The sequence below is a fragment of the Colius striatus genome, chromosome 9 (genome assembly GCF_028858725.1).
Source record: "Colius striatus isolate bColStr4 chromosome 9, bColStr4.1.hap1, whole genome shotgun sequence".
NCBI lineage: Eukaryota > Metazoa > Chordata > Aves > Coliiformes > Coliidae > Colius > Colius striatus.
This window is the reverse complement of record NC_084767.1, coordinates 5,614,429-5,636,763: the sequence shown is the minus strand read 5'-3', so window position 1 is coordinate 5,636,763 and position 22,335 is coordinate 5,614,429. Positions and strand designations below refer to the sequence as shown.

General features: G+C 39.5%; 1 protein-coding gene across 3 annotated transcripts in view; it reads left to right on the top strand.

Annotated features, from left to right (window-relative positions):
- The window catches only part of PWWP2A (PWWP domain containing 2A), a 30,408-nt gene extending 8,733 nt beyond the window's left edge, over window positions 1-21,675 (top strand). Inside the window, exons 2-3 of one of the 3 annotated variants that reach the window (XM_062002827.1) lie at window positions 4,437-5,404; window positions 18,997-21,675. In XM_062002827.1, coding sequence (XP_061858811.1) covers window positions 4,437-5,404; window positions 18,997-19,010 — 982 coding nt within the window. In that variant the 3' untranslated portion in view covers window positions 19,011-21,675. Of the gene's footprint in view, window positions 1-4,436; window positions 7,272-17,582; window positions 17,757-18,996 lie in introns of those variants that run through there. The other 2 variants (XM_062002826.1, XM_062002825.1) reach the window with 2 other exon arrangements.
- Window positions 21,676-22,335: the final 660 nt, after the last annotated feature.

Here is a 22,335-nt window from a genome sequence, read left to right as displayed (position 1 = left end):
AGATCACTGGACTGCTAGAATTGATGTTGTTGTTTATCCCAGGTCTACCCCATTAGTCTCTTATTTAAATGTAGTTCCTGTTCTCCCTGTTGCTATTTATGTCTTTAGTGCATATGTATATTGAAATGGTATGTATAGCAGAAGCATTATTAGATCCTACTGGTTACTTCTAAAACTTCCCAGAGATAAATCTCTTACAATGGGTCTCAACCACCTTCTCTTCTAGAGGTGCCTTTTCAAAGCAAAAAGAACCAGGACACCTTTACAGGAGAAGAAGCTGGCAACATGGAAAACTGGTTCTAATTTTGAATAGGTATGAAGCAGCAGTGCACTGCTCTCCAGAACAGCCTTAAATTAGGTTGAAATACCTATCTCTTGCTAGGGTTTTCCTAACACTTCAATTTTAGATCCGCCATCAACGCATCCTCTATTCCTTCAAGCCATAGTCTGAGGTAGAACTAGATTGTTATGCGTGAGTGGGCTGTACAGTGAACAGCTGGGACTTAAGCGTAAATGGATCTATTTTTTAAAAGCAAACAGTAATTGGAATATGTCTTTCAAGAACAGCCCTTTTTGGAGGAAAGTAATACTATAGTAGAGACTTGGGGTCAATATATTAAAAAAAAGGGGTTTTTCCCGTATAGTACTTAAACATGTGACAAATGAAATAAGTAGTTTCACTGATTTAGCTTAGCTGAAATGATTCCTTTTAAGAGGTGATCTTTTGCCCTGTCATTGATTGACATGAGGATCAGTAAGTATCACGATACAGTTGAGATGTTACTCAACTTTTAAAATCTTTTCTTGTATGGTAGCCTTTTAGTCCATCTTCGTCTCTAGCAGATGAGCCAGATGCCAGCATTTGTAACTTTTATGTCTAACCTGCATAACAAAAGTTGCGATTGTGATTGTATTTGAAGCACTTGTCTTCAAAGTTCACCAGCCAGAAGTGTGAAAATAAGGCTTGAAATTCTAATATATGCAATAAATACTAGTGTTCACTGTTGAACAAATTACATGCTGAGTCATGCCTTGTCTTGAGTAGAACTAAGATCACGTCTTCATTCTGCTGCTTTTCTTAAGAAAAAATAGACCATTCTTTGTTTTGTCTTCACTCACCTCTTACCTTATGCATTGTCTATATTCTCTATTATTTACTGTTTCATTCCTAAGTATCTCTGTCATTGTTATATCTTCTTAATTTTTGTGTCACTCTTCTGTGATGTATAGCTGGAGAACTTCATTCACCAAGGAGGAAACAAAGGTCATCTAAAAATGGAATGTTTAGGATGCAACCTGATGTTAGATAAGGCCAAAGAGAAGGCACCATATACTCAGCTGTTAGAAATAATATTCAGTCTCTGGGCTTCCCAAATTTGTCCTGTACTTCAAGTAGACTATATCTTGGCTAGTCATATCTTTATGTGTTGACATATCATTTGGAGGAATATTGTCTTCATTGGCTCTTGTGTAACTGCATTCAGACAATATCAACAAATGTTCTCCCATTCTATATTTCATTCTTTTTTACATAGACAGGGCAGGAGATTCTAGTTAACTTGTTAAAAAGAGTAGCTTTTGTGAGACAGACTCTGGCTTCAGAGATTCAGTCTGAATTGGTTTTGTGTCTTACTAAAGCAGGTTTGCATCTTAGATAAAAATTCCCCATCAACTGTCTTCAGCTGCTTGCCCTGTGTATTATGCAGATGCTTAAAGGAAAGGGTAGCCTAAATAGTACCTTCATAGTACCAGACATGTACTGAGATTTCTGAGATTTTTCAGCTTTTTTATGCATTTGAGGTGTTAAATCATGCTGAGGTTGCTTGTGAACCAGTAGAATGAAAATCCAGGAAAAGAGAGATTAAGTACTTAAATGGAATCCTTTTGGATAACCTCCTTGCCATCCACTCCATCCACTTCTTCCCTTATCACTACTAATGCTTAATTTTCTAACAGCATCAGCATACGTATTTTCTTGAAGGCTTGTGCATTGAGCTACAGAAGTGTCTTGTATGGGGCTGGGAGGGGCAGTTCCTGAGACAGTGAAGAGAGTTGTGATGTTGTTCTGCAGGAGTTTTTGCACATTTGATACTGCACTTCTGTCTAGTTCTAGTTTTGTAGTGATTGTCAGGGACTGAAACCTACACAGCAGAGATCTTACCCTGTCTTGTTCTCAACTCTTGCAGTAAATGAACTTTTTCCCAAATCGCATAATCTTTATCAGGTGGTGAAAGATGGGATCTGGATCTTGTTCTTTTAAAGATAATGAAATTCTTGATGCAAGTAACTCTGAAAATATTGGTAATTTAATTATTATGACCTAATAATTTCTCTTAAAGCCCTACTTATCATTCTTAGTGGAAGGAAAAGTGTTTTGTGGAAAAGCAGCTTCTTTACACTTGGTGGGTTTCTGGGACTTCAGGAAACTTGAAACTTAGTTATGAGTGAGTCCCTCATGATTTAATACCAGACAGTAGGCTTAAGAAGTGCCTGTATCAGCTGCTAAATGTTTATCATTCACTGTAGCCTTCACTGGTGCAGTCGGCAGCATTTAGTTATGCTGTTCATTTTTGGAGGGACACGTGAAATTAACTCGAGTGGGTCCAAGCCTCAGATGTGAGTGGGACATTGTGTAGTAAAGAGCACTCATCATCACTCAGCAGCTCCAGCTGCTCACCTGGCCCTCTGCCTCTATCTCCAAAGGTACAAGTAGCAACAGTGCTCCCATTGATACTGAACTATAAGGTGGTACGTGTTCAACTTCCCTTTTTTATGATGTCAAAATTATTTGGTTCCCACTTGTTTAGGTTGTCTGCTGTTCGTTCTCCTTTTGTAATGAAATGCAAACTGGATAGATAATTTAATCTTGGATAGGTTGTTTGCTTCAGTTGCAACTTTTCAGTGTAAAAAGAGGCTTTGTGGGTGATGCTGTAAAGAATCTTCTAACACATCTGATGACATTTTTTTCAAAGCCAGTTTTGAAGAAACAGAGCCAACATGTAGGCACTTGCATAACTAAGTACTTCTTCTAGAAGTGTGAATAGTAAATTGACCAGTATTCAGCATTTATCTTCAGTTGGGAAGCAACTATAGATTGTAAATAAACTTCCGTTCAATCAGTGATGATAATGTTACAGCTGAGCAGCTGCAGTGCCACATGAACCAATGTTAGTTGACCTGTGGACAAATCTGGGGTAGTTGCTTCATTCTTCACTCAGGTGAGATGGAATAAACATCATGGTGTTTGTTTAGTGATTCAAAATGGATGATTTGGCATTTGCATTGCACCCTTCTCTAACATGTTGTTACTGCATTAAGGTCAAACTATTAAAAGACCAACTAATATAAGACAAGCACTAATGTGTGTATGGGAGTTGGAGTCAGATAGAGGTTAAGAGCAGTGAGCAGCCAAGTGTTGTCTCAGTGTGAGGCTGGTACCTCAACTGGTAGGTTGTAGAGTGGAACAGAAGGAAGGTTAAACAAGCTTCTATCATGTTCCCTCCTGCCTGGTTCTGTGATTTGAAAGATACATTGTTGTAAAAGGAATGTATTTGTTATTTCCTCTCGGGAGAAGGCAAGCATAATGCGTTGCAAACTGATATTTCCCTTAGCACAACCCTTTGGGGAAAGTATTGGTTCCCTTTTAGGCAACATGCTACTTTGTTACTATAGGAAAGTTGAGCTATGACCTAGGTCATAATGGGATTTTATCATTCTTATGTCCGAGCAGGTCAGGGTGTTGAGAAGTCCTGTGTGTGCCAAAATGAGGCATCAAATCTAGAGCTGTCTGGAGTGGAGTAGACAAAGTTTTAAAATAAGGGGGAGGAATGATTTGTACTGACTTGAAATAGGAGTAGTTTTGCTGGAGGAAATGCAAACTTACACGCTAGCAAGTTTTGGACCATAATGCATCAGATGATCAAGTGCTAATCTTTTCTGGATGAGGAATGATAGCACTCTCTGATCAAGTATTTTTGCACTTGATGTTTGCTTTGGTTAAATCTGAAACATGCAGCCTTTTGTACTATGCTAAAAATGGAAGAATCTAGTGCAAGTTGCTAAAGATGCCTTATGTGTCAGTTAACTTAGTACGGGAATTAATCTTGAGGTAGATTTGGAGTTGTTTGGATGAGTGTGTCTGCTTCTGTAAGTATTTTCTGAAAGTGCAATATTAATTCTTTTACTGCTGTCTTTGGTGGCTTTTTTTGGTCATATTTTCTCGCAAGAGAAACTGATAAAGTTGTTTGTTTTGTGTTCTCTGCTCATTTGGATTTGCTGTCCTGCTTTTTCAAAGCTTATCATTGAAGCTTTAATTTTCTCAGACTTCATGTCTTTGAAATGGTGGCTATAGAACGTGGATGGGTTTTCAAATGCTTTTTAATAATTACAGCAAAACATCACCTCAAAACCTTTAATTTTTTTTTTTTTTCTTTAAGGTTTGGACCCCATGGAATCCCTGTGACCATATTTCCTAAAAGGGAATACAAGGATAAACCTGAAGCCATGCAGCTCCAAAGCAAACCATTCCAAGACGAGGCACAGGTGAAGTGTGAATCTAATGCTGCAGTCCCTGATGACTCTTCTCTCACGCAGCCATCAGAGCCTAGCATAGCTAAAAGCCTGTGGACTTCTAAACCACCTCCTCTTTTTCACGAGGGAGCGCCATATCCTCCCCCTTTGTTTATCAGGGACACATATAACCAGTCAATACCTCAGCCTCCACCTCGGAAAATTAAACGGCCCAAGCGTAAAATGTACAGGGAGGAACCCACTTCTATCATGAATGCTATCAAACTACGACCCCGGCAGGTCTTATGTGACAAGTGCAAAAACAGTGTTGTTGCGGAAAAAAAGGAAATAAAAAAAGGTGGCAATGCAAGTGACTCTTCCAAATATGATGATAATAAAAAACGAAGAAATGAGAGTGTGACTACTGTGAATAAAAAACTTAAGACTGACCATAAAGTGGATGGAAAAAGCCAAAACGAAAGCCAGAAAAGGAACGCTGTGGTCAAGGTCTCAAATATTGCCCACGGCAGAAGCAGAGTAGTTAAAGTTTCCGCACAAGCAAATACTTCAAAAGCGCAGTTAAACACAAAAAAAGTTCTCCAGAGCAAAAACATGGATCATGCAAAAGCTCGGGAAGTCTTGAAAATGGCCAAAGAAAAGGCACAAAAGAAGCAGAGTGCAACCTCCTCTTCCAAAAATGCACATTCAAAGGTCCACTTCACACGGCGTCTTCAGAACACCAGCTCAGGTTCCCTCCCGCCCCGATTGCGTTTAAAGCCCCAACGGTATCGGAATGAAGAAAATGACTCTTCTCTCAAGACAGGACTTGAGAAAATACGGAGTGGCAAGATGGCAACTAAGCCCCAGTCTCGCTGCTCCTCCACCCGCTCAGCAGGTGAGGCCCCTTCAGAAAATCAGAGCCCCTCAGAAGGCCCTGAAGAGGCAAGCAGTGAGGTTCAGGACACGAGTGAAATGCATGTAACTGTTGATCAGGATGAACACCAGACATTGGGCAAGAGAGGCAGCAAAAGCAATATAACGGTTTACATGACCCTTAATCAAAAGAAATCTGACTCTTCCAGTGCGTCAGTTTGTAGTAGTGATAGCACAGATGATTTGAAATCTACCAACTCTGAGTGTAGCTCTACTGAAAGCTTTGATTTTCCTCCAGGCAGCATGCATGCACCTTCCTCCTCCTCCTCCTCTTCAAAGGAAGAGAAAAAGCTCAGTAATTCCTTGAAAACGGAAGTCTTTTCCAAAAACGTCTCTAAATGTGTCACACCAGATGGCAGGACCATATGTGTAGGGGACATTGTCTGGGCCAAGATTTATGGCTTCCCTTGGTGGCCAGCCCGTATTCTTACCATAACTGTGAGCCGGAAAGATAACGGCCTTTTAGTTCGACAGGAGGCTCGTATCTCATGGTTTGGCTCCACGACAACATCTTTCCTTGCTCTTGCACAACTATCCCCCTTTTTAGAAAGCTTCCAGTTGCGCTTTAATAAGAAGAGAAAGGGTCTTTACCGCAAGGCCGTCACAGAGGCAGCCAAGGCTGCTAAGCAGCTCACTCCCGAAGTTCGGGCCCTGCTGACACAGTTTGAAACGTGAACATGGAGAGTAAGGTAGGCGAGAAATCTGGAGGCTCCGCTAAATTCATAGTCTAGTTAGAGAACTACCATGAAGGACTTGCCAAGTCAGAAGTTGCACTCGGTTGACTGGTCTTTTTTTATACTCGAGTTGTTCCATTTGTAGCGGTTTCTTGACAGTTAAACAAATTGAACATGCAATCAAAATTAGCCGAAAGTGAGAACTTCAGTATTTTTCCAGTGAGAATTTTTTAAAATGAAAATAAAACTCCTCAACCACCCGATGCATAGGAGCCATAGCCTCAGCTGAAAGGCAGCTTATTTGCAGGGAATTTTTTAGTAGTTTCTACCCAGTATATAACTAGTTGCTGTGTGGCAAAGGGTTAACACGAGGGATGAAAGTTAGTAGCTGTGACTTTTTCTTTTGTTTTTGTTTTGTTTTTAGGTGGCCCATCAGGGAAGTGTAGAAATGTAAGCCTTGTCTAAATGGTCTTTAAAGATTATTTTAAATAGCCTCTAATGTATTTAGTCTGGCCGGTGCAAGTTGGTTCAAAGCATGCTTAAGCTTCTCAAGGAGGCATGCCCCAATCCACATAGGCCAGTTTAAATGGCATTAGAAGACGTGCTGAAATTTTTAAGGAAGAAGAATTCTTGTAACTTAAAGACCAGATTAAATGGGGTTTTATCGTAGAGACCACTTAAACACTCAGCCTTTCTATGCACATGGGGGCACAAATGTAACACTTCAGGGTCTGAGAAACTGAGAGGGATGCCTGTAGCTCTAAGACAAAGCTGAGAAGTCGCTCAGTGTTTGGGATCAAGGGCTGTTAATGCTGCATAGGTGTGAATCATAACTTCTGGTCTTTCTTCCTGAAGAAATCTTTCAGGCCATTTGCCTGGAGGTTTAGATTAAGAGAGGCTTTGTTTTGAATGTGTAAATAATTGATTGCTGAAATTGGTCAGATTTTCTCCTGACTGGTTGTTCCTAAATTCTTAGGATACGTCCTAGTAAATTACACTTTGTGAATTGTCAGATGTGTAATTGTTGCATTTTGGATGTATCTAACTTCATTTTTTAAAAAATATTTCCGTTTAAGGTATCTGTTTGCAGGTCAGAAAATGAGAATATGTAATTGTGTAATGCTCTGAAATGTAAAAAAAAGAACTGTAAATAAAATTGACTAAATCTGAATTATTTGTGTGTGTTTCTCAAAAAGCTTTGAAAAAAAAATCCAGGATGTTAGAGTACTTTATAATGTATGCCGTATTTAGAGGACACCCTTTTAAAAAGTAAACTGTCCTTTTTCATGCATTCTTAAAGATAACTGCTTGATGTAAAGTACTATTGGTACACTTCAGTCTTAAATTGGAGATTAAGCAATTATCGATCCTTTTTGTTTCAAACTGGCTCTGTAGAGGGCTTGCTGTAAAGTTGATCAGATTTCTCCCTTAAATTGATTTTGTTCCATATATTTGAATAAAGGCTGTGGATAATGTCACTCATACAGTGGGGAAATGTTTTCAGTTTTCTCCCATCTATGAAAACCTAATCAGACCCACTCTCCACTGTTGCTTCAGCTTTTCTTGCATGTCTTTTGCTCGATGTTGGGGCATTTTCATGCAACTGACTTTAAGTAGAAGAAAAAAAAAATGGTCCTTATTTGGCCATCTGAATTACTGTGTCTTCTCCAACCCACTCTTGTTTCACCCTTGCAATGTCTTGTGAAGAGTTTCTCAGCGTTCACCCCAAAGCAGTTTTCATCCTGTTTTTTTCCGTAATTGCCCATGCAGGCAATCTTGACAGATGTAAAAATTTAAGATGAGACCAAAATTAGATTTTAAACAGACATAAAAATAGGGGTAAGGATTTAACCATCAAACCCTTGAAATCTTTTTAGTTTAAGATTGAATTTTGTATATTCATGATACTGTCTGGTCTTTCTGAAGCATTCGGTTTCTTTTCACCTTTTAAAGTGATTCTACTGGATATTCTTATTCAGACTATTTCAAGTCTGAAGTGTCAAATACAAATTATCCTCAAGCTTACAGTCATCTCTGTTAGGTGCTAACTAAGCTTCCAAATATCCCGGCTTTACCTTGGCATTCTAACAGTTGCCACAAAACCCAGTGGTCAATGCTTTTTGAATGTGATAAACACACAATAAATTTCATAATGTGGAAAAAAGAAATTGAAACCAAACCAAAACGATTTCACTTCTATGTATTCTTTCCTGCAAACAGAAACAGTTACTCTATTTAGGTAAATAAGCCGTACTTTGTTATTAAAGCAGACTACTTTTTGAAGTCAGGAACCCATACAACGTGGTTTAGATGTCTACACTAGTTCCTTGAGGTTTAGAAGCTCAAGTGAACTGGTTGTAAATTAGTTGTTCTGAGCCAAATAGTGGTGAAATCAGTATTTACGTTGTTAATTTTTCTTTAAAAGACCTGGAAGCTTTGTACTCTTATCTCTGAATTTATATAATATAAAGTTAGAACAGTACTAAAGCATACAGAGTCAGTTTGCTCAGGTGTTCACTGCCAGATGGGAGGGCAGCAAGTATGAGAGGGGTTTCTTTACATTCTTTACTGTTCAAAAGAACTGTTTACGAAAGGCATTTAAAGAGACTTAGTTTTGATCTGTAGTTGATCAGTCTTTTAGGAAAGACTTCTTAAATTTTATAGTGAATGTGCATTAGACTTAAGACTTAATGGGTCTGAAAACAAACAGACTTTTTGTTTTTTACAACACCATGTTAGATTAGGTAGAAAATACCCTGTTTTACTGGTCCATGCTTTTCACTCTGAAGTAGCTAACACTCTGGAGACAACAGTTTACAGTGGAGAAAGTGTTGGGTCTAATATAAAGTCTGCTTACAGTAAGTAGTAACCTTGGTTATGGTAGGATGGATGCTGTGTGTAGATTAGCTTTGAAGACTTAGACATGGCTTAGTGCTGCTCTAGCTGTAAACTGCAACCCCCACATGCTTCTATGTGCCTAACTACTCCCAGCAATGCGTCCACGTTGAATGCGGGCTGCTGTTCCTGCTGTTGGGTGCACATCTACCACCTCTGGGTTCACTTGGCTGTGTAAGTGATTCATCTGGGAACTCGTGACAGGAGCATGCCTGTACAGTACATCTGTGTAATTACACTCTGCAACTGTTGTAAGCTGCCAGTGTCTTGAGAAGATAGACATCAGTTTTCTGTCAGCTTAATACACTACGTTGCAAATGGTGTCTTTTTCTGCTTGATGGAATTCCTCATTGTAGTCATTGAATATGCACGGCCTTTCAGTTTAGGGGGGAAAAAGCAAGGAAAAATTTCGTCACTATGAGGTTGAGGAAGCACTGGAATGGGCTGCCCAGGTGGCAGACAGTCAAAACCCACCTGGACGAGTTCCTGTGTGACATACACTGGTGGTTCTGCTCTGGCAGGGGATTTGGACAGGATGATCTTTTAAGGTCCCTTCAACCGTTAAAATTCAGTGATGCTGAGTTTCTATTCCAAGCCTATTTTTCCTTTGAAGATCTTTAGCTTCAGTTCAAATGTTTTGGGAGAGAGTAGTTATTCTAAAACTTAGAGAGATTTACCTTAACAGGAGTGTTTAAAGGTGTGATCGTTTCATGAGCAGAGCTAGAAGCAAATGTGAAATGCTTGTGGCCCTGGAGTTCTACAGGAAATGGAAGAAATATTTGTTATTTTTCTAATTGTGGTTGTGATTTGTATGTCAACACTTGAATGAGATAATCTCTGGTTATATAGTATTTTCTTTTAGGTAGTGCTATCTGTAATTTGAAATCCATATAACTTAACAGCTACCTCACCAGGAGGGGTGTGCTGGGTGGGAGTAATTTAAGTCAACTCTACAAAGATGAGAAGCCTTTTAGCCTTTTTTCTTTTTTTTCCCCAGCATGTTGTAAAATCCTTTTTTTCTCCTTTAAGTAGTTTCTAAATGTAATTAACATGAGAGTTGAAATGAGAGAGGGGCAAGAGTTTTCTTTTTGCATTGCTAGGCTTAGGTTTGCTTCTAGTTAACTCTTTAAGTCCTGAAACCATTTTAATGTCTTCTGTAAGCTCTTGTTAAAGTTGCCAGAGTGAAACAGGAACGTGAATTTTGGAAAATCAACTCACAGTAGCTCATCCTTGGTAACATTATCATCCATCCTCATGCATGTTCTGCGAAGTAGAGTGGAAAAAATAGAGCTACCTTCTTGATGAAGAATTCTGGAAAGGCTGACAATGAGTGAAAGGCTATTTCAGTTCATTTCCCCTTTATAATTGTATTCTAATAAATGCCTCCAGGAATAAGTAAATTCAGCCAGTGCAGCAGGATCACTACACTAACTTGTAGATAAGCATTGAACTGGAAGCTGAGTACAGTGAGCTTATGATTTGAAGGGCAGTAAGATGGCAGTATTTTGTGTCATAAGCCATTTGGTAAAAGTGATCTTACAGTACTGAGTTTATAGTGGTTAAAGGCTGAGGTGCTTTCCGTTCTTATTTTTCAGGATATAAATAGAAAAGTCATAGAGAACCTGAAGGAAAAGAGAGGAACTTGGTGTATTGAGCTAGCTATGATACTGGAAGGAGAACAATGAGCTGGGTGTTTGAGAATAATATATTACCCTGTGAGTTCAGTAGAAGGAAGTGCGTGTTAAGTGTGTGTGTGTGTCTCTTCTTTTTCAGGATAGGATATAATACCACACCTTTTGGGGATATAGCCAGGCTGTACTTGTGATACTGTAAAAAAAATATCCCCATAAATAAAGTATCAATAACACTAGAGGTTTTGCATAACTAATTTCCTTAAAACTTCTGACATAATATCAGGACAGGTAGAGGCCTGTAGCACTGGAAACTCTTGTAGTAGCCACCAAACTATCTAAAGATGCATTAGATCCAAGCTTGTGAGATGAATGCAAGCTTCAAGTTATTCGTGATCTGCAATAGGAAGAACCTCTGTTTTGGTACATGTCATCATAGAATCATAGAATGGTAGGGGTTGGAAGGGACCTTTAGAGATCATCTAGTCCAGCCCCCCTGCAGAAGCAGGTTCACCTAACAATTGTCTGTAACAATTATGCTGGCAAGTTCCTATGCAACCTTTAAAATACTTCAACTACTGTTCTTTGTGGCAACTTTGTGCTTTAGTTTAAATTCTTCCCCTCTAAGGTGTCATCCTACTAGTGTGTTTATAGAATGTGGCCATTTAGCTAAATAAGATTTCCTTGTTAAGATATCTTTTCTATTCCCTGCCCATCTTACTGGCATCTGTTCCAGTTTGAACTCATCTTTTTTTGGCCATTAGTGGCAAGAACCATGTATGGTATTTCAGATGGAATTTTGCAAAACTCTTGGCGAGCAGCAGTGAGTCAGAAATGCTGCTGATTATGGTTTCTTAGTTGTTGGACTCTAAGAGTGACTTGTAGTTTCCTATGATTTGCTCACACTTTTCAGTCTTTCTTCTGTAATACCAGGGATGTGTATAGCAATCCAGATTGTTATTTAGATTCATTTATGATTTCTTTTTCTTAAACTGTGACACAACTGCCCTTCTGTGAACACAAGGCAAAGCAGCAGTTGCCAGGCATGGCTGTGGAGACAGTGATTTGGTGACTGGTTTGCTATCATGTTTTTCCCTGCACAGTTCAGTTGTTGCTCCCAGATTGTGCAGCTGGGGATAGCTCTCCCTGAGGCAACACTGAAAGCTTAGTGCCAGTACAATTTCAGATCCCTGGCTCCATTTTTTTGTTTCACCAGGAAAAAGCAATCAGTGTTCCTGGTGTGAAGCAGGATAAACAGCAGCATGGAAAATGAATGTCAATGATAAGACCAGGCCTTTTATACCTTAGAAAACCTGAGGCACCTTGCAAATGCCATAGGGAGAGGAATGGGAGTAAGGGATGGACTTGCATGCCTGCATAACATTCTCAGGTAGTTTTGGTAAACACAAGGCTGAAAACCGATTTCCTGTGCTTTGCCAATGGAGATGTGTAGTCTTTGATCTTCTTTACCTACCTACCCACCTGGGGTTCGAGGGGGTAATGTCAACAACACAGGCTGCAGGTAGAAGTTGACACAGGGAATAAATTGGGATCCCCCCCCCCCCCTTGCAAGATTAAATTCAGGCTTTGCTCGTTCAGCATATGAAGACAGACGAATCTGTGGGATTTATTTGGGCTACATGTTTGAGGATTTATGTCAAAATCAGAACTGGGGATATTTGGAACAACTGCAGTACAGTTTCTATGCCGATGATTTTATTCCTCAGTCCAGAGATGGAAGAGAGGACTACTGGAACTAAGGATATTGGAGGTCTGGAAACACGTGCAGGATAGGTGCAGAGGCAAAGGGGAAACATGCTCCTGTTTAGTTGCAACTAGGACAAGAAATAGTAAAAAATTATAAAATAGGGATTTAAGATTATACAGTAGCATATTTGTTCCAGTTGTTGTCATGAAACCCTGGGTGTTGTTGAAAGGGTTGCATAGCTTTCATAATGGCAGGATTTTAAAAACAATAGATAAGGCTAACCTCTGCCAGGAATGGATTAAAATCATCCTGTGTTTGGAAATGGAATAGAACAGATGATCTATCCTGACCCTGTCACAGCTGATTTTGGCAAAACAGAATCTTTGTAGAAATATGCATATAATGAAGGATTCTGCCTCATGTGTCCCGTTCACGGTCACAGAGGAATCATGCTTGGTACAATGGCAGCACAGCTTTTGAACCATAGAGCCTTTGCTTCCACAGGTAGTAAAACTGCCCTCCATCTCCTGCCAAGGGCCTCTTCTATGCAAAATCATGTTTAGATGATGACATTTATATAACATGTCAACTTTAAATTAGTGTCTTTCGGGGCTTTTTGTTGGGTTTTGGGGGATTTTTAAATAGATCTAGGTCAGTTTTCATATTTGCTTACTAATGATTTTCCTGTCAAATATGCAATATGAATAAGAAATATTCTTATACATGCCAGCCATGTGCTATGAATCTGTGATCTGGGAAGCAAGCTGTGTTTTCACTTGCTTGTTACCATTGGCAAAAGGTTCTGTAACAAAAACGCAGCATAATTCTGGTGACAGAATTGTCCTTGCCTCTTCTTAATAAGTGCACGAAGTGGGGAGGATACTAGCTTTGTCAGTAAAGTAAGCAGATACAATTCCAAACAAATATTTACTTAAATGCTATTTTTGCATCATTATTTAGTTACATTTAGGATTTTTGTTTGGCTTTAGACGACACTAGTGTTGAATTGAGCAGTGGTGTAGAATTTTCAAGCATGTGGTGCCAGTTTTGATAATTAGTAGTTCTGGTGAAAAGGAACTAAATCCATAAAACCCAGGATTTTTCAAAGAAATTTAGTTAGGGTCAGAGCCCCAAGCTGCTCTGTATGACCTGATTAAATGCCTCAGTTGATGCATAGATGTCTACATGAATGGCATTTCTGAAATAGTTGTGGACTGATTTATGTGACCTGGTTCTCTAGTCATCTAAAGCTGAAGTTATCCTGATACTGATTTTAGTAAGAGGCATATCGTGCCAGCTTTTCTGGGACATCACCACTGAAATCAGTGCTAAAATCATAGAATCATAGAATTGGTAGTACTTCACACAGAACTGCAGATGTAGGTCAGAAGGAAAACATCCTTGCGTTTGCTAGTACTAGGACTGGAAGGTGACTGGTGACAAAGTTGTGTTCTTTTGGCCATCTATAGTGTTTGTTTAGTAAACAGATTTTGATTCTGACACACAAACTACTTTTGTTTTGGTAAAAGTACCAAGAAATATGTTTGCTAGAGGTTGTAATAACAAGTGGTTGAAGTCAGAGCAGTAGGAGAAGGAAATTATTATCAAATTACTCTTACTGGTTTCATGATGCTCATTTAACTTGGACATCATGAAAGATGTTGGGAATGTGTTTGTGAAAGCTCCCAAATCACTCCTGATTCCTGAGCCCTTCAAGAAAAACAAAAGAGAGAAAGTATGATACTAAAACTAGCTCCCCACCCTACCTTTGCTCCTCAGAAAAAGCAAACCTATTTTCCTGTATTTTTGCAAGGGAAAATAACAAACCAAACCAAGAAAACCCCATCAAACCCCAAAATATAACCAGATTTTTTTTTCTCTCTACAAGTTGCTGTTAAAAACAATATCTGAAGGGTTTGAACAAAGTTTTTTGGTTGCACATTAGCATTGCTTGATTATATGTTTTTTTATTTTCTCAATCTTTCCTTGAGATTTTTCAAGCATTGAGGGATTTAGGGACCCAACCTCTCCTGATACATTTATATGAAGAAGCTAGGTTTGGTTGGGTTTTAGAAATTCTTGAGACTATGTTATATGTTTCAGGGAATTAGGCACATAAACTGAAGAATGTTTTACTGCTCCTGAGGCCCTGCTGTTGGAGATTGTCTTGGGCTGCAGAGGAATGCAACGGTTCCAGTTGCTTTTTAGTAATTAATTCTCTGGAAGAGAAGCTTGTTTGAACTCTTCCTAACTATTTAAAATTTGAATCTGTGGCAGTAAAATGCCACGTACTGTTTCTTCTGTTACATAGTCTTGCATATAGACAAAGTACTAATCTGCTAAAGAAGTTGCATTTGGGCTCTCAACTCAAGAGCTATGTGTACCTTCTCCTTTACAGTAGGCCATGGGAGATCTTGCTGGTTTTACTTTCCTTGTCTGCCTTTTCTTCCTCTTGATGCCTGCCTGCTGTTGGTCTGCTTTTCCTTTGAGAAGAATACTTGGAGAGGCCGTGCTTCTCTTTGGACATTAATGAATACACAGCATCATGAAAATTTTCACATTAAAACAACCCAATTGAGTCCACGTTGCAGTGCTGCCTCCCAGGAAAGCAGCTGTGTAAAATGCATTTGAATGGGGCAGATGTTCCTGACAGCAGTGGTGAAGGGCCATGAGCTGTCAGTGCTTGGCCTAACACACATGGTAGTGTTTGTTACTGGTGGTAATTTTTATGATGGTTCCACGGTCCCCAGTTGAACAAAACCGCTTCAAAACAGAGTCCAGACTGCTGTGAGCAAACTGTACGTCACTAGAGAGCCATACCCTCAGGATTAGGGTGGATTACATGATGGAGTGAATGAACTCACTGAATGATTGGTAAAACAGACAACTGTCTGCGTTCACGAGGGTCAGGGCGTTTAATGACACAGATATTGAGCCGATGCAGGCAGCTTGCAAGGACAGGAGCACAGTCTGTGAGGACCCAGGGACACTTCATCCTTTGTGGCAACTCCACTGTTTGTACCTTTTGTTCCCTGGGTTGACAGTCCCTTCTCTGCACAGGCTAAGAAATGTTCCTCCACAATACATGGAGTAAGAGATGTGAATGCATGTGTGTGGCTTTGTTTTTCAGTCACTATATCTGAGGAGACTAACCTTGTACACTCCTGCCTTAAACCTTTTCTGTACAAAACACTGTTATTGATCCAAATGAAACAATGTAAAACCAATTATATTTTAACTGGGCAGATTGACCATTCCCTAATCATACCTTATAGCAATCCAGCCCAAGGTTATTTCTCACTGCTCTGGGCTAAGTCCACATGCAACACTCTGTGAAGTCAGCTTCACTGTGACATACAAAGGTTCTCAAGCCAAATATTTAATATTCAATAATTTTGCCAAACATGCAGGTAAGTTTGTGGTTTGTGTGTGTTGGGATAGGGAGATGCAGCAATAGTTGGAAACACTCTCTATTTTTAAGTCTATTTTTTACATTGCATTTTTGCCTCCAAATCGTAACATTCATTAGAGCAACTGGTCCATTTGCACTTTCACCTTCTGCTGGGGTTTTCTTCCATCCTATAATGACTACATCAAAGATTATAGTGCCACCAGCAAGAAAGCTTTGAATTCCAGTTTAAACACCAAACTGTGTTTAAACTGAAGAGAATTTTGTAATTCTCTTTACAAAGATTTTGTAATAGAGGATGAGAAGCAAAATACAAAGAAACTCCACTATACTCTGCAGCTGTGACTCATCTGATTCTCTTTTGAGGAAATTCAATTATTATAATAAAGAAATTCTTGGTGGTTTGACCATAAAGAACACAGTGAGCATGCAGTTTTGTGTGAAGATACAAAACTAAAAGAAAGCACAATCTCATGTTTGTGGTTTTTACCTGGAGGAGAAAACCGATATCCCATCTGAGTCAGGTCCTAAAAAGGGAAAGAATAAGCTGATGGGTTTTACGTCTTAGAAGGCAGGACTAATCTAAGCCATGGAAGAATGTAATGGTTAACTGAATTTGACTACCAGTTGTGTGGCTGCAGTGGGAAGTTCTCTGTCTCACTGTCACGCTTGTTTGCATTTCTCAGTATGTGAAAACATCTGATTTATCAGAGCCTGCATTGCACAATGGATGTAAAATGCTATCAATAGTGCATAGTTTGTGCCCTAAGTTTGGGGTTTTTTACCCTAAAATGCAGGAGGTTGATGGTCACCATGAGTTATAATCCATCACTTCTGTTTTCATTCAGTCCGTAAGGAAATTTAAAGTACATGTTGAAAGCCAAGCAGATATTGAATATTATTGGGAATTCTGGCCCAAATATGTATTTGCCACTTAGATCTGTTGTGGGTATCTGCATGTGTGTCATTTTCTTTGATATGGAGAGGAAACAGGGAGAACAGACAGTTGCTGTTCAGGGAGCTTGACTGACATAAGTCACGATTTTACTTTATTAACATTAAAATGTTTGATCCAGTACTATATTATTACATTGGATCTGGGATTAGATATTTGAGATCCATTGGTTTCAGTTTTATAAACTGAGATTTGCTGCTGGTAAAGCAGAAGATAGGGCTGTAGTGGAGGGTAAGACTAGCAATGTCTCTGGAGTCACTGGCGAGTAAACATCAGAGGGAGAGGCAAAACTCCTGGTGATTGCAAAGGGCGTTCTGGAATCTCAATGGTAAGAGTCGAGAGTAAGAGAGAGCTGTAGGAACTGACCTGGGCAGGAACACGAGTGCCAGGCCTATAACAAACAGACCTTGCCAAGAATCAGTTCTGAAAATCACTGCAGCTGCATTGATTGCTAAGTTGGTAGATGGGGTGTGAAAAGTCAAACTACCTGCCATCAGAGTGAGGGAACATCCATGTTGAAGTGGACCAACCATTTCCTTAGACCTTGCAGTAGTTGTATGCATGCTCAAATAACTGAACCAAAGTCTTGTCTTGTTTGTTCCTCTGTAGGTCACAGAAGTTTGCTGGCTAGGAATAGTGTCACTGAGGCTGGAATGTGGAAGGGTGGGTGTTGGGATGTGTTGGCTGAACTGTCATCTAGCTTTGTATGGGCTTTTTAACCAGACTTGGTGTCTGGTTCTCTGACATTTTATAAAACCTTCTCTTTGCAACACTTCATGGATACATGATGCTAATGTAATATTAATCATGCTTTGGAGAATTTCTTATTGGCCATATGCTTTAATACCCAATATTGGTTGTTTTGCAGCCTGGAATACTGTGGTGTTTATTTACCTGCACCAACAGTAAGTACTACTGAACAGAGTGGAACTTTGTCTAGCATTCTTCTCTTTACAAGCTGTGCAGGTTATCTTATTCATCTTGGAGTGGACTATACCTAAAATAGGTTTAATTATAAATCAATTCTGGGTGTCATACCGAAATGAGGACCTGTTAGATATTGGAATGAATATGCCTGCTAGTCTACTGTCAGCATGTAGCTGCTCAGTGTGTCTTTTCCTGGATCTGCGAAATGTCATGATTAACTCTCATCGCTTCTTTCCCAGATTTCATTACTACTTTAATTCTACTGCATTATATAGGATATAAAAGGATTTTTCTGTGTTTGATGTTGTCCTTTTGTGGCACAGTGAGCAACCAAGCAATTGAGAAACTCCGTAGATATCCCCTTTGTCTTCCCTGCCTCATCTTGTGGTTGGATCATTTTCACAGCCTCCTCCCTCCTACTTCTCATTTTTTTAATGTTTCTTTTGGGTGTTATTCAAAAGAGCTGTCTGTTTAGAAAGAACTTTAGGATTTTCCTGTCCATGCTATGAGTCTGTCTGTTAAAATGCAGTTGTGTTATTCAAATTGCTGTTGGCAGTATGGGAAAACATCTATGTACCTCTCAAATAATTGTAGCAGTCAAAAGCTCAACAGAATGGTAAAAGAGATCAACAAGACTGGCCAGGTCTTGGAATTTTTTTCATTCTCCTGTGTGGTTTTTGAGCAAAGGGCTTGGAACAGAAGTTTTCCCAAGTCTCCTCCAACTTAGGCTATTCTGGCACAATGTTTTCCCCACACTACACAAGAGGCAAATCAGTGCAGACTGCCCAGGTTCTGCACCTGCCTGAGTGGTTACACACTGGTGTGGCCTCATACAGTAGTTATTACTTGGACTGCTTCTACCTGCTTTATCATCATTTCATTCCAGTTCTGTGGAGCACATGAGAAACCATAAGCAGTGCTGGAAAAGAAACACAGTTAACAGGTTTACACTTGAGCGCTCCCCTGCACGCTCGGGTCTTGCATTTGGAATGGCATTACAGTGTCAGATTTAGCTCCCTGTGGTGAACCACACATCATTGTATAGACTTTGTGTATTAATCTCCTTCATTAGCTATCTTTAAACATCTTTAAAAATTGAAAATCTCTCTGGTTGCTGAAACGGGGTGAGATACGACATAGATTGGTACGGGAGCTCCTCTTAAAACTCCAGTCAACTGAGGAGTTTGTTCAATTGTGTATGTCTTGTGATAACGTACATACATTTTGTCTTCTGCACACAATGCACAAAGCAGGTGAACTGGTAACTTTTCTGGCCACCTCAGATTTTGCTTACCTACTTTTGCAATATATACTGGAAGACATTTAACCATTTTCCCTTTCTCTCCCCTTTTCAGCTCAGAGACACTAGTCAACTGCTGTTTTTATGGAACCTCACTACACTGCCACGAAGAGCACCAGCTCATCAGGACTGAAAGAAATCTGAGACTGAATTGTCCTATTTTTCCTCTGAAATCTTCAACAAGTAGTAGACATTTTTTGAAGGGGAAAGGGAGTAAATATGTTAAAGCTCCCCCTTGCACCCAGTTAGGGCACCTGTACCTAATGTACATTTTCTTTAAAATTTAAAAAAAAGATGTTAGGAAATATTTTATAAAACCTTTTTGCAATAAATGACGCATGAAAACATGAAAGACTATATGACACTTACATGCAAGGAACCACTTGAACTATTAGTATGAAGAATCACTGCAAATAACTGGGGTTTTTTGTAATGTGACAGTCACGTTTGTATGTTTTGATAGGTGCCAGTGATGGAGCCAATTGCCTGGGAAGTTGACTGTAACTTTTGAACTTTTATTTTAATTCTTAACTTTAGCATTGCAATTTTCCATTCTATGAGGCTTAGTTAGTATTTAGTGCAGGTGTTAGCAGAGCTGTGATCTGTGATCAAAAGCATGTCCAAAACCAATTGTATTGTAAAATATGAACAGTCCTGCTATATGAGACCAATATTTCCCATAGAGGTGATGGAAAGGACAGTGACCACAAACTCCATGTATCTCTGTATCATGGGAAAGCTCCTTCTGTGTGAATATGGTTGCATTTTATTTATGCTATTGTAACACTTGGGGAATTGAGGATTGTGGAATAATGTTAAGAGGGGCTACAACGCAGAGAGCAGCATTTTGCTTATAATACTGTAACACGGTGAGAATTCCGAGTGGCGAGTGATTATATGGAATGGCATTTCTATTTCAAATTTTGGGTTAATTTTTCCTTTTGACATAAATATTTTTCAGATAGGTAACTAGCAGAGCAAAGGTTTTATCAGTGTTTCTCATGGCCGTTGATCTGAGTTGCACTGACGTCTTTGAATAGCTGTAAATCAAAAGAAAAAGAAAGAAACCCAGTGGGTTTTATCCATTTTATTTCCCTCCCCTAAAAGTGTTTGGTATTATTTCAGTGGAGCTTGTGGCTGCTGGACACGCTGCTGAAATATGGAGTTATTAAATATTTATTTGTCACTCATGATTTGACGTTTGTGTGCACACTTTTTCAGACGTATCATTTCACACAGAGTTCTTAGCAGGGGTATATAACCTGGGAAGAGAAATATTTGTTTAGAAGAAATGCAAATGTGCACATAATCTACTAAAAGTCAAATTTTTGTTTCTATAGACATGAAAGGACTTGCAGTAAACTCTTTTTCTCCTTACTAATAACCTGATTTGATTGGAAAAAATAGTGTCTTTGTCTAGATCATTTAAAAACAGAGATACCTTTCAGAGAGGCATCTGTATCAGCACAAAGGCAATGTCACAGCCTTCATGCACAGAGCCTGAATTAATCACATAGAACTTGAACTTAGGACAACTCTATCATTTGGCTTTGATATTGGCACCAGGTTTATACCTGTTTAACAATCGGAGAGGGGGGGAAGTGAGAGGCTGGGATGGGCATCACCCAGACCCACGCTAGAGGTATCAGTGATGCACTCATGCTGAGGCAGCTCATGCTTCGTGCTGGTTCAGTTCCTATTTTTCAGAGGTAAAGTCTTTATTTATAAAGCCAGAGATTGAATATTTACTGCCTACTTCTTAAAAACTAGCCGTATAGTGCTGTACAGTAGGTTCAAGTTGTACCATTTTTCTTAATAAACATTTTTTATTTTAATTTGAGCTTAATGTTTGTTCTACAGTGCTTTTCCTTTTCCCCAGTCGAAGAGGATCAGCAGTCTGGTCCTGTTCGTGGCCTGAGATTTGACTGTAACTTAGGAAAATTAAGACACATGATTTGAGGAAAGGGGAAGTGATTTCGATGCCTTGTATGTGCTAGCCTTTCACGTCCAGAAACCAAACCCCAATTGTATTGATAGTGAATGAAGGTCTTGGCTTAATTAATCACATTCTTACCCACCTGCCCAAAACCAAACCAAACCAAACCAAACAAAAAAGAAGCCACCAAACAACACGGCACAAACCAGTTTCTGCTCAGGAAAAAAGGCCCAGGACTGTAATAGCAGGGTTATTGCACATTGGATTGAAAACTGATTGATGTTGTAAGTAGAAGCCAGTAGTGCCTGCCTGTGTGACATCTGACTCTTAACCAGCGCTCGTATGTCCTCACCTCCCAGGGCACTGGTGCACAGCAGCTGAAATATAAAAAATACATTTAAGAGAGATGCAGGTCTCTGCATTGGATAATATGGGTATATAAGCAAATAGCATAAAAATAGACAAGGTAGCTAACTGAATTTGCATTTGTTTTCACAGAAAGTATTGCAGCCATTTTGTTTAAAACCAGATTTTCATTTTGAAATGAAATTGTCAGGGATATTCTAATGATAGAGAATTACAGTAATGTATTGCTTTTCACTTTTTTGCTTTAGTTGCTTAATATTTAAGCTTTGCTCCGTGCTACCTTCTTGTCTGTATATTGAATGGTCACTATGCCTCTTTCATTTTGTAGATTTGAATGAGGAAAATATGATTCACCCTTTAAGGTTTGCTGAGAAGTAAATGATAAAGAATGTTGTGTAACATTTATTCAAATAAAGCCTTGATTTTTTTTCAGTGCTCTTTTAAAGGAAAATAATGTTGAATAATGTTTTTGATGTTATAACTTTCTTGGTTTATTAGTTCTTGACCCAAAAGCTTTTGATTTATGTTAAAGCTTTTTTTTTTTTTCCTGAATTAAAGAAAGATAAAACTGAGGTTACTAGTCCACTACTGGAAGTCTATCATGTGGATAAGTCTCTATCCAACCTTACCTTTCACCACTGTGCCTAAAAGATACCAAGCCACACTCAACCAGCTGGATGCTTCCCACAGGCAATAGAAAAAAGCTTTTCTTTTTCTTGTGTAATAAGCAAGAAAAGATTATATGTAGGTTGTAGAGACAGATAAAAAGAAGTCCTGACACTGTTCCACGGCTGTGGCTGAAACATGCCAAATTGGTGTCATGGGAAGAGATTGCTGCCCCTTGCTGAGGTAATTCTGGCATAGGCCGGGGCGAGCTGAGGGCTGGAGCCAGCTGAGGGCTGAGGTGAGCTTAGGGCTGGGACTAGCTGAGGGCCAGGGCCTGCTGAGGGCTGAGGTGAGCTTAGGGCTGGGACTAGCTGAGGGCCAGGGCCTGCTGAGGGCTGAGGTGAGCTTAGGGCTGGGACTAGCTGAGGGCCAGGGCCTGCTGAGGGCTAAGGTGAGCTTAGGGCTGGGACTAGCTGAGGGCCGGAG